This window comes from Rhinolophus hipposideros (genome assembly GCF_964194185.1).
Source record: "Rhinolophus hipposideros genome assembly, chromosome: 9".
Taxonomy (NCBI): Eukaryota; Metazoa; Chordata; class Mammalia; order Chiroptera; family Rhinolophidae; genus Rhinolophus; species Rhinolophus hipposideros.
Window position 1 is genome coordinate 92,337,564 of NC_138055.1, and position 11,729 is coordinate 92,349,292.

An 11,729-nucleotide genomic window follows, 5' to 3' on the forward strand; every position below is an offset into this window, starting at 1 on the left:
TGGATTTTGAATCTATGTTGTTTACAAGAGAGATCAATCTATAGTTTTCTTGTAATGTCATCGTCTGATTTTGGTATTAGGGTAATGCTGGCCTTATAGAATGAGTTAAGAAGTATTCCCTCAGCTTCTATCTTGTGAAAATATTTCTGAGAATTGGTATATTTCTTCCATAAATGTTTGGTAGAATTTATTACTGAACCCATTGAATACTCTATTCATTTTTCCTTTCATTTCCAGACTATATAGTCTCAATTGACCTATTTTCAAATTTGATGATTCTTTCTTCTGCCAGCTTAAATCTGCTGTTGACTTCTTCATTTCTGTCATTGTACTCAACTCAAGAATTTCTATTTGGTCCTTCTAAATAATTTTCTCTTTATTGATATTCTTTATTTGGTGAGACATTGTTTTCATACTTTAGTTATTTTTAACATGATTTTCTTTAGTTCTTTGAAGATATTATATTAACTAATCTGAACTCTTTGTCTACTAATGCTAACATGTGGGGCTCTCAGTGACAATTTCTACTAATTGCTTTTTTCCTGTTTGTGGATCGTACTTCTGTGTTTTATTGTGTGTCTGGTAAGTTTTTTGTAAAAAACTAAATATTTTAGATAAAACAATGTGACAACAGTGAAAATCAGAAAACCCCACAGCAGGGTTTGTTATTGCTGCTGTTGTTTGGATTAATTCTGTAAAGTCTATATTCCCCGTAGTGTGTGGCCACTGAAGTTCGTTTGGTTAACTTCGTGTCAGCTAATGACTGGTCAGAGCTTTAAATGCTTTGAACCAATATGTTTTCCAGTCTTTGCTGAGTGGCTCTGTACTTATTGGGACACATCTTGAAAGATCAGGCAGTTTATGACACTTTTAGCCTTTATTTCTTGCTTGCACAGGGCCTCAAAGTCAGCCAGATCTAAGAGACTGGGACATCTGAGGTCTTACCTGGACATACAAATGGTCTTCTAAATCATCAGGAATATGTTGCAGCTTTTAAAAGTCCCCTTTGGACAACTCCTTCCCCAGATCTTTCTTTTAAGTTTTTGGCCTGGCTCTTTTTTGCCTCAGCTGGAAGTGCAGCCTCAGGTAACTGCAATGTTAACTGTCACTGATTGTTTTCCACAAATGCCCTGGGGAGAGGGTTTTGAGCTCTGAGTCAGGTCAAATAATGACGTCCTTCAAATGGGGCTTTTGCACAGTGCTGCAAGACAGATCAAACAATGAAAACGCCCTCCTGATGGGACTTTTTGAACATCCCCAGTCCTAGTCCACTCCTCTGGCTACGGTAAGGCTTCTGGTTCTCATAGCTTCTATGGTTGCAAGGTTTCTGGTTGTGAAGGCTACTGCAGAGCTGGGAAGAAGGAAATGGGAATAAGCCAAGTTGAAATGGCCTTAAATCCCGCTCTTCTTACTTAGATTCTACAATTTTTCTTGAATAAACATTCCTAAGATTTTTGTCAACTTTTGGTAAATTTCCAGAGTTCTGAAAAAATTTATTTTGACAATTTTTGCCTGTATTTCTATTGCTTTTATGGAGGAATAGATTAATGGAGACCTTCAACCTATCATTCTAGTTCTATTCTCACCTTCCTTTAACTTTCCATAGCAGTATGGAAACACCTGTATGAAATTTCCTTTTTTTTCTTTGAATTCTGATTATATGGATACTTGTCCTCCACTAGAATATAGGTTTCTTCGGGACGGGAGCTTTCCCTGGCATGTGCAAGGCTTTGCACATAGCAGGTATTAAGTCAATTATGGGCTGGGCAAATATCCCTGTATTCCTTAGATGAATTGGGACTTTGGTTCTGGTATTGTCAGATTAGGCAAAATACCTCTACATGGCAAGGTTAACCAACTTCCTTTATGTCTAGTGTTGGCTCGGTAGCAGGAAGCCATCTTTAAACAATTCCCTGGAGACAACATCAGTTTAACACTGTTGTTTGTCTGTATGTTTTGGGATTATTATTTTAGAATATTTAACCCATTTAACTAACATAAAATATTCACCTATTATATGCCAGATATTGTGCTGGTGCTGTAGATGAGGGAATAAGAGTAATAAGAAGCTTTGCCTCTGTGGAGTTTACAGTTCAGAGGGGAAATAGGCCAAAACAAAAATAAAACAAAATAAAACCCCAAAACACTAAGTACAAAGATGGTAAGTATCATGAAGGGAATAAAATGATATTGAGATAGCAGATATGAATATTTAGTACATTTACAATAACCATCCTTTTTTGCAATGTCTTTGCATGTAGGCAGACATCTGTCATTTTGTAAAATAGTCCTCAGTGTGTTTTCATTGTCTTTGTCTTCTAGGTTTCTTTCCGGTATCTGTACACACCATTTTAGCTGTACATCTACTTATATAACATACGTAGAATTCACTGCTTAATTCTTGCCTCTTAGCATCATCTATTACTGCGATGGTCCTTTTCCTCTTGTTCTCATAGACCCCTTTGGGGAAGACCTGAGTCAGATGTGAGTGTTGGGAAACTGCTCAAATTTTAGGGGAGTGAATAAAGAAAATACATAAAGGCACAGAGAAATGAGTGGCCATAGGAGTTCATTAGAGTGTTTTCTTGGCATAGACATGGAAGAGAATCCCCTATTGACTGTTGGTTTTGTCTGTGTCTCCCAGTGGAGGCCAGTAGGAGTGGGTGGCAAGTCGGAGGACAGAAAACTTGTGAGATGCAGTGGGACTGGATTTGAAGTTTTAAGAGAAGCACACAAAAGTCAATACCAAGCTTATTTTCCATTTCTGACACCCAGCATCTAGTGGAATCTTAGCCTGGAAATGAGGTGAAGGCTAGGAAAATGCAAAGTGGTGAGTGTTCATGTACATGTAGGTAACTGGGGCACCAGGGCATGACGAGTATCCCTGGTGACCTCACTAATTGGGCTGTTATTTTTCTCTTTGGCCAGTGTTTATCCAGCATGACGCTGCTCAGCTCTACCTTACAGTCTGGAACCTAATTAAGGACCAAATCACTGATGTGGACTTGGTAAGATTCGAGCACTAGAGAACTCAGAAGTTTAAGATGCTGCTCATGTAACTCATTCAGCGATTGTTAATGTAGTATGTAGAGAAGATGAAAAGAGAAAATTACATAAAATGCTTCTCATACTATTCCACACTATTATTGTTATTTTGCACCTTGTTGAGTAGCGCAAAGAACTTTAGTGCTGCCATTTCTGGAGCTTCTGTCCAGTGGCTCCAATTTCTGGAAATTGTCCTGACCTGATCTGTTTGTGGCTTGGCACACTTTTTACCTCTCCCCCCTCTTCCTCTTGCAGGTAGAGAGGCTGCAGGCCCTGTACGTTATCCAGATGAAGGAGTCCTTGATTTGCCTTGAATGCACCACAGAAAGTAGCAGAAACAATATTAGCATGCTGACCCTCTCTCTTCCTCTTTTTGATATGGACTCAAAGCCCCTAAAAACACTGGTGAGAGATTTCTCTTGGTGAATTTGCTGTTCCTACACAACCCAGTACCTCCAGTGTCCCCTTGCTTCTTTAGTCCACCCTGGACTTTTAAAATATTATTTCTATCTTCTTTACGTGGCTCTGGCTAAGTTCTCCTACGTTTTGGCAAACAAATATTTTTCCTCCTATTTCCTCTTTCAGGTGCCCCCTCCTGTTTTTTTCTCCAATCAGCAGGCACTTTTTGAGATCCTGCCCTGTGCACCACTCTGGGCAAGACATTCAAGGGGACATAGAGAGAAGCAGAAGAGAAGCTGCAATCCCTGTCTACAGGGTGACGGGCTATACTCTAGGTGGGAAGTGCCAACCCGGCTTCTTCTTTGTTCTCCTGCACAGGAGGACGCCCTGCACTGTTTCTTCCAGCCCAGGGAGTTGTCAGGCAAGAGCAAGTGCTTCTGTGAGAACTGTGGCAAGAAGACCTGTGGGAAACAGGTACACAGTCCCCCAAACCAGATTCCTGCCCCTTGTAAGTTTCCTGGTCGACTCTTCCCAGAGTCCCCAGGGCAGCTCATGACTGTTGATGGAGGGATCCTGATCAGGCTAGATCCTGATCTCATGGGATCCTGGGACTCCTCAGATCGCATCAAGAGAAGGGCAGAGCCTTTTAAAGGTAAGAAGAGAAGGTCCGAGATCACGGGTCAGAGTTTTTCCCCTCAGGGCTACACCAGCTCCCTAGAGCAGATCCCATTGCTCACCTGGGTTCCAGGGCTTGTGTAGGACCAGGGCTGCTCAGGCCTTGGGTAGAAGGGCTCAGTAGATACAGCACATGGGGGCTGTCCACCTGTGTGTTGCAGCATTCTGTTTCCTTTGTGGGAAGAAACACGTATTACTGCCCTGGTATTGCTCCAAATCTGCCCATTTGAAGTGCCTTAGGACTTCATCTCCGCAGTGATTTTGCTTTTGTAGGTTTTGAAGCTGACCGATTTGCCCCAGACCTTGACAATCCACCTAATGCGGTTCTCCATGAGGAATTCACGGACAGAAAAAATCTGCCACCCACTGTATTTCCCCCAGAGCTTGGATTTAAATGAGGTCCTTCTGACTGAGAACGACCTCTGCAGTGCTGAGGACCAGGTGAGACACGCCTCACCTTCCGTACCTCCTCACCTCATCGGACACCACGTCCTTTTGAGTTTTGCCTCCCATTCCCCCTAAGCTACTTGAAGTCACTCGGTCATCAGAGATGGCATTTTGGGATGCCTTGTTTGTATCATTCTCTCATCTCATAAATTATGTCCTCTGCTGGCCATACTTAGGATATACAAAGGGAGGAAAACTCACCAGCAGCTGGGTGTGTGTGGTTTATAGAAACATTTTTGTGTGTTCAAGAAACATTCATTTTTTTAAAAAACAGTGTTTTAATGATGGAAACCTGTGTGTTCCTGAATAACAATGATGAAGTTGTTACCTACACCACCATTTGCTCTTTGTAGCTGCTTTTCTTCCCTTTTAAGATTCAGAAGACTATATTTCTAAACATTGGGTCTGTACTCGTATGCCTCACAGCACTGAGGGAAGGAACCCATAATTTAGGACCTTCCTTTTAAATGAGATGTGTGATCCGTGTACATAGATAAACACAACATCTTGAGTTCTAAATATAATATCAACCAAACCTTCTTAAAACAGCTTATGCCCACTTTGAGGATAATAAGGAAGTAACCAGTTCATTGGGCCAAATTTAATCAAAGTAAAGTTGCATTCAGTTGTCCTGAGTTAATAACTTACTGGAAGTTTCTGAGAAAAAGTGACATAAATATTTTTTCTCCTTGTACTAGAAATTCTACATTTAGCAATATATATATATATATATATATATATATATATATATATATATATACACACACACACACACATATGTATATCCATTTTTGAACTATTTTGTTTCATTGGTCTATTTACTATTCATGCTCTAGTATTTTAAATATTGAGGCCTGATAACATGTTGGAATAGCTCCTATTATAATATAGTTTCTTTACCAGTTCAGGTCATATACACTCATAAGAGTCTCATTTTTCTCTCCTGGTTTTCCTTATTTCTACTTGCACAGTCTACCTGATGAAGTATATCTTAACTTTTTTCTACTTAAAAATGACTTTGTTATGGAAAATTCTGAATATATACCAGAGTAGTGAGGGATTATGTAATAAATCCTACATCCATCAAGCAGCTTAAACCATTATCAAAACTCCTGGCCAGTCTTGCTTTATCTACAGCACCTTCTCTTCTTTCCTTGACCCTCTACTGAATTATATGGGAGCAAATCCCAGACATCAAACCATTTCATTATGTCACTCTAAAGAAAAAGCACTCTTTTTCTAAATGTAATCAATTCTATCTCATACTTCCTTAATATCATCTAATATCCAGTCAATATTCAGAGTCCCCTGGCTGTCCTATAATTTGTTTGGCTTGAATCTAACCCAAGTAAGGTCTACACTTGCATTTGCTTAAGTTGTTTCCCTTCCTCTCTCCATCCCTCCCACCCTCCCTTTCTTTCTTTTTCGCTTAGGTCAAGTGTCTTTTATGTTTCTTCTCTTTTTCTTTTCCTTGTAATTCATTTGGTTGAAGGTTTCTTCAACCAAATCGTGTATTCAGAATTGGCTGGTTGGTGTTACTTAACATGTTGTTTTTCTAAGCCCTTGTATTTCTTCTAAATTAGATAATTAGATCTAGGTATTGCACTGCATTTTTAAAATCCAGCATGAAGTCCACAAATGAAAATAGAAAATGCCGTGAGCCCTTCCTTTTGGGTGACTTAGCTTCATTTGCACTGCCCTCACCCTGGTCCTGCCTCGTTGGTCCTGTCTCAAAGTCTCAGGTTAGGAACATTATTTCACTGTGTTGGGAAAATAGTATATTCCTGACTAATGTGGAGCTCCTGCTCACAGTCAATCAAAGCTCTGTCTCTCCCTTCACTATTCTTTTTTTCACAGAGAGTGATTTTTTATCTTCACTTTCTAAGATTTTAGGGAGTAGAATAACTTACTGCCAAATCTAATGGATACTTTTTGGGCTTTCTCTCTTACTCGATCTTTCTGTGCTAGTCTGTGTTATTGATTCTACTCTCCTTCAAAATTGGTCTACCCTCGGTGTCTCTCTTGCTGGATCCTTTCCTGCCTATCCTTTTGTTGGTATATAGTTTTAATGCTATTCTTCTCCCCTTTTTTCATATGTCGTCTTATTAATACTCATGGTTTCAATGATCACCTCAAACTAAAGACTTGCAAATACGTATCTCCTGTCCAGGTCTTTCTCTTGACCTCCAAACCAGTATACTCATCTCCTAGTGAATGTTGTCACAGTCCCAAATTCATTATCTTCATTCCCAGCAGCTCTGCTCAATATTAACTTTATAGTACTGACATCTTCCTAAATCTCCAAGCCAGAAACCTGGGATTCATCCTTATAGTGCCTTCTACTTACTCTCCCACCTCTGCATCCAATCAGTTACAACATATGTACCTTTCATTATTTCTCCCTAATTTTGCACAAATCTGTCCCCTCACCTTACATTCACCCTCGCTTCCTCAGTACATTGTAGAGAGGTTAAGAGCTTGAGCTTTGAAGCCAGACAGGCTGACCCATTTATAAAGCCTGACCCATGGGTCGATTACTTTACCTCCCTGCGCTCAGATTCAATCTCTATAAAGTAGGATTTATACTTGAACCCAGTTTCCAGGTTTGTGTGAATCTTAAATGACACGATGCACATAAAGTCTTGGCCAAATGCATAGTGAATGCTAAAAGTTAACTAATAATTATGTTAATAATGATAATTATCATTTTAGTGATTACTACTGATGGTAATTATTCAAGTTACCACCACTTCTTCTTTGCACTATTGTGGTACCTAATTTATCACACTGGCTTCTGTCTCTCCATCCAGTTTTCAAGCCACATTATTTCAGTTTGTTTCTCAAACACAAATCTGATGATGTTCCTCTGCTGAAAACTTTCTGAGGGCTCCGTACTACTCATGAGATAAAGTTCTAATTTCTGACTTGGCCTCGGAGCCTGAACGCTAATGACTTCCCAGCATGCTCCCTGACTTCATTTCCTCCATGTGCTCTGCTCTGTTATGCTGCCGAGCCTTTGCAGTTTCGGGGTCCACATTCAAGGATACACCTTTTCCACAGCTTGTCTGCCAATCTTGTTCATTCTGCAGGAGCAATTCAAGCATGTCTTCTCTGGGAAGCTTTCCTGGCTCATCAGCCATTCCTCAGCTGGTTGCTCCTTCTCGTTTTGGGGGGCAAAAGTTAGGTCTTCTCAAATTTACCTGTAAATTCACCTGGAATAAAACATGGCATTCTAATTGTGGCTTACCTCGCTGTGAAATTCTTGAAGTCAGGAACTGTTTGTTGGTCCTGTTGAAGCACCAGTGCCTGGCATGGAGTAGGCACTGAATAAAGGTGGTGAGATGTTTCCTTTTTCTAAACTCGGCTTAGGAAAGGAAGGATGATGGGCGAATCATGCTATGCCTTGTGTTCTTCCAGCTCGGGGGACAGTATGAACTCTTTGCCGTGATTGCCCACCTGGGGCTGGCTGACTTCGGCCATTACTGTGCCTATGTCCGGAATTCTGTGGATGGAAAGTGGTTCTGCTTCAATGATTCCAGTGTTTGTTGGGTGAGGAACATCATCCAAAATTGCCTCTTGCCTTGGATTAGTTACCTCTAATACATTCTGAGCCCAGGCCTGGCTTGGTCCTCAAGGTCAAGCCACATTATGGTCCTGTTCTCTGTGGGGGGATGGGACTTTTATGAGGTTTAAAGCTGTTTTCTGTATGAAGTCCCCATCTGGTTTACAGTTCTATAAGACCACATAGCTCAGTGTCTAGGTTTTTGGTGTTCTAGGCTCAGTGCCCTGCAGCTTCATGCTGTATGGGAAACTATACTTGATCTTAGCCAAAAGACCCAGAAGTAATGCTTTATGGGAAACTTATGGAAAGCAAGAAGAGTTAGAAATACGTAAGTTAGAACTCTGGGCTGAGCATAGCCAAGTTTAAACAGAGGGACAAGGCTACTGAATAAGATTTCATGTACATGGCATCTATCATGTCACTAGATGCTGCATGTCTGGAGAATTCCTAGGGGATGGGTTTTCTGTGGAGTGACGGAGGGCAGATTAGCAGCCTGGATTCTCTCTGGATGTTTAACAAAGGTCAGCTGGCTGCGTCATTTTATATGTTTATGTACTTCTAGGTATCCTGGGAAGACATCCGCTGTACCTATGGAAATCATAACTGCCGCTGGTAAGAGAAGTGTTTGAGTGACAGAAACCCTATCAGCTGGCACAGGGGTTTTATTGCTGTATGAAACTTTCATGGATTCAGCTGCCACTTATATTTGCATAGCTCCCCTGTTACTGACTGTTCATCCTCATATTTTAGTATCCATCCCACTGCACCATGATTTTCTCACAATTTGTGCTCCAACAGTACTAAGTGTAAGTAGCTCCCCAAACATTAGGTTCTCTCTGAGGCTTTGCACATGCAATTCCTGGCTAGTGTTACCCTCTCTTAATTTATAGTCAAGGTGAAGTCCCATCATACTCCAGTATCTCTGCTCAGGGCCTTTTCGTGCTCTGTAAAGCCTTACTGGTGCACCCAGGTGCACCTGTAGTGGCTTCTCATGTGCTTTCACTGCATTTTGAGCATACCTTTTTTATAGAAGGGATCACACTGTTTTGTAATTGTTTGCTTATATAACTTTCACATTAGACCATGAAGTCTTTTGGGTCAAGAATCACTCTTTTCCTCTTTCTTTGTCTGGTAGAGTGGCTTGTATTTAGTAAATATCAATAACTGTATTTTTAAAAATCAGTACAGAGGGAAAGCTGGAAAGAAAAAGTCTGGGTGAGGTTAAATCACAGATTTTGTAAGTTGTGGGCACAGAACCAGGAGTGAAGTTTCCAGGCTCTCGGCCTCACGTGGAAAGGTGCTGGCTCAGGTAGTAAATGGCCATCAACTGTGATTGGATGGCCATCAGCTGTGGCTAGTTGACCGGCAGCTGTAACCAGTGAGCCATTGGCCACTAATATAACTGCTGTGGCTACGCTAGCAGCAAATGGGGGCTAGCAAGAAGATGGGGGCTGAGCTAGCAAGAGCGGATTGCAGCTAGCAAGTGAGGTTGAATGCCAGAGAGAAGTGGATGGCAGGTTGCAGGTGTGTGGCTCCTGCTTCCTGTGTCTCCAACCCAGCCGCCAGGGAGAATATAGTGGTATGACTCCCCTATCTACGGCTCCGTGGGGGTTCCAGTTTGGCCTCACCATGTCCTGCATTCTTATGTGGGGAGTGGGACCAGAGACCCTGCATAATCCCTGCATGACAGTTGTCCCAGCTGAGTTTCTGGGTTAGGGGTGACATTGTATATTGCAGTGATATTTGAGATGGTTTCAGCTGCAGAGGTAGGCCTGATAATTTGAAAAAATAATGAATTAGGTAAAATTTGTGTTTGAAATTTTCCTCTAACCTACTTTTTCTCTTCTCTTTCTTCTAAGCATCTCCCTTTGTCACTTTCTGGTTGTCAGTGATTTCCCCCATTATGTAGGTCAGGGCTGGCAAACGTTTTCCGTAAAGGGCCAGGGAATAGATACATTGGGCTTTGGGACACAGTCTGTGCTGCAACTGTGCCCTTGTAGCCAAAAGCAGCCACTCACATGAGTGAATGAGCGTGGCTGTGCTCCAGTTAAATGTGTTTGCAAAAGCAGGGTTGGATTTGGCTCATAGGTTTGTAGTTTGTCATCCTCTGATTTAGATGTTAACGAACAGCAGCTTAGTGATTATTTTCCCAGGTTATCTGTCTTGTTCTCCTCGGAGGTGATGGGTAGATGAACACTTGAGCCAACAATTTGGAAAGTTTGCTGATGTTTATCCTATCATGAATTAATAATGTGTCAGTTAGCTATGAATGTTTCCTATATGCTGTCATGTTGCATTTTTTTTCTTTGTAGGCGGGAAACTGCATATCTTCTGGTGTACACGAAGACTGAGTCCTAATGGATATACCCCAAATCTTCAGAGACTGACAAAGTATCATTTTCTTTTTCTATTCCTGAGTCTGCTCTTTAAGAGATTTTGCAATTTAGAGAAGTACTATTTTTAAATTGTATAATTTAACTTTATTTATAATCAGGGGTGATTATCAAAATACTGAACAGTGAGACGCTGCATAGGTCTTGATCAATCAGAATGGACACTGCCATCAGTGGACCCCAGCCACATGGTTGGAGCAGAGTCCTGAGTGCTCCTTGCTGTACAAGCCATTGATCCTTTAGTTGGGAGATTGTGGGAATTCAGATGCTTTCAGAGGAGGAGAGAGCTGGCCAGCAATGGTAGCGGGAAGCATTCGGGTGGCAAGGGGCAGTGAGAGGGAAGGAAGTACTTCAGTATTTTACAACTAGTATGACCGTACCGGTATGTACTGGCTGAATATCATTTCTGTCTATAATTATTTTATTTTACTTTTAGAACCCATATTAATTCCATAAAACTCAAGTGTTTTATCATTGTTATTCATTTATTTGACGAATATGTATTGATCACCTACTCGCCATAAGATAATGTGCTAGGCACAGTGATGAATAAAATTATTTCTCTCAAAAGGTGTTTGCAGTTTAATGAGTAATTAAAATACATAAGATACAGAGGGTTTGTGTTACAGGAATTAAAAGGAAAGTGAAAGCACTTCCATTGTGCGGCTATGGGAGCAGCCTTCAGACTGGAAAGGGGCTTGGGGTGGAAGACAATCCACTTACAGGGAAAAGCATATTCAGTGACATTGAAAAAGGCAAGTCTCAAGGTTCGAAGATTGCCTACAAACCTGGCTTCCCTCTACTGAGGAAGAAAGTGCTGAGTGACAGTGGTGGCAGGTACTTGGGCTCTGAATGTAGAGAGTCTTGAACTAAGCTAAAGAGTTTGGATCTAATTTAACAGGTGATGGATGAAGAGCTGTTGAAGGGCTTCAAAAAGGAAAGGAACATGTAGTGGTATTTTGGTAAAATGAATCTCCTGGCGGCTGGGGACACGGATTGGCGACATGGCAGGGTGAATAGAAAGGTGTTCCCAGTCACTAGAACCATTTTGGAGGTAGAATAGATGTGGACAGTGAAAGAAGAGGGTCCAGGGAGACTCCAGTACCAACCTGGGAAGTGAGCAGAGTAGATGTTAACATCCTCATTTTACAGATGAAGCGATTGAAACCTTGATATATTTAATGACTTGTTCAAGATTTCATATTTGA

At 41.2% G+C, this 11,729-nt stretch overlaps 1 protein-coding gene across 1 annotated transcript in view; it reads left to right on the top strand.

Moving 5' to 3' along the window:
- Nucleotides 1-11,087, top strand: part of USP18 (ubiquitin specific peptidase 18) — a 31,661-nt gene extending 20,574 nt beyond the window's left edge. The window contains exons 4-10 of the mRNA XM_081060114.1: nucleotides 2,929-3,008; nucleotides 3,301-3,450; nucleotides 3,823-3,918; nucleotides 4,393-4,560; nucleotides 7,984-8,115; nucleotides 8,691-8,740; nucleotides 10,441-11,087. Coding sequence (XP_080916240.1) covers nucleotides 2,929-3,008; nucleotides 3,301-3,450; nucleotides 3,823-3,918; nucleotides 4,393-4,560; nucleotides 7,984-8,115; nucleotides 8,691-8,740; nucleotides 10,441-10,486 — 722 coding nt within the window. The 3' untranslated portion in view covers nucleotides 10,487-11,087. The remainder of the gene's footprint in view (nucleotides 1-2,928; nucleotides 3,009-3,300; nucleotides 3,451-3,822; nucleotides 3,919-4,392; nucleotides 4,561-7,983; nucleotides 8,116-8,690; nucleotides 8,741-10,440) is intronic.
- The last annotated feature ends 642 nt before the right edge of the window (nucleotides 11,088-11,729 follow it).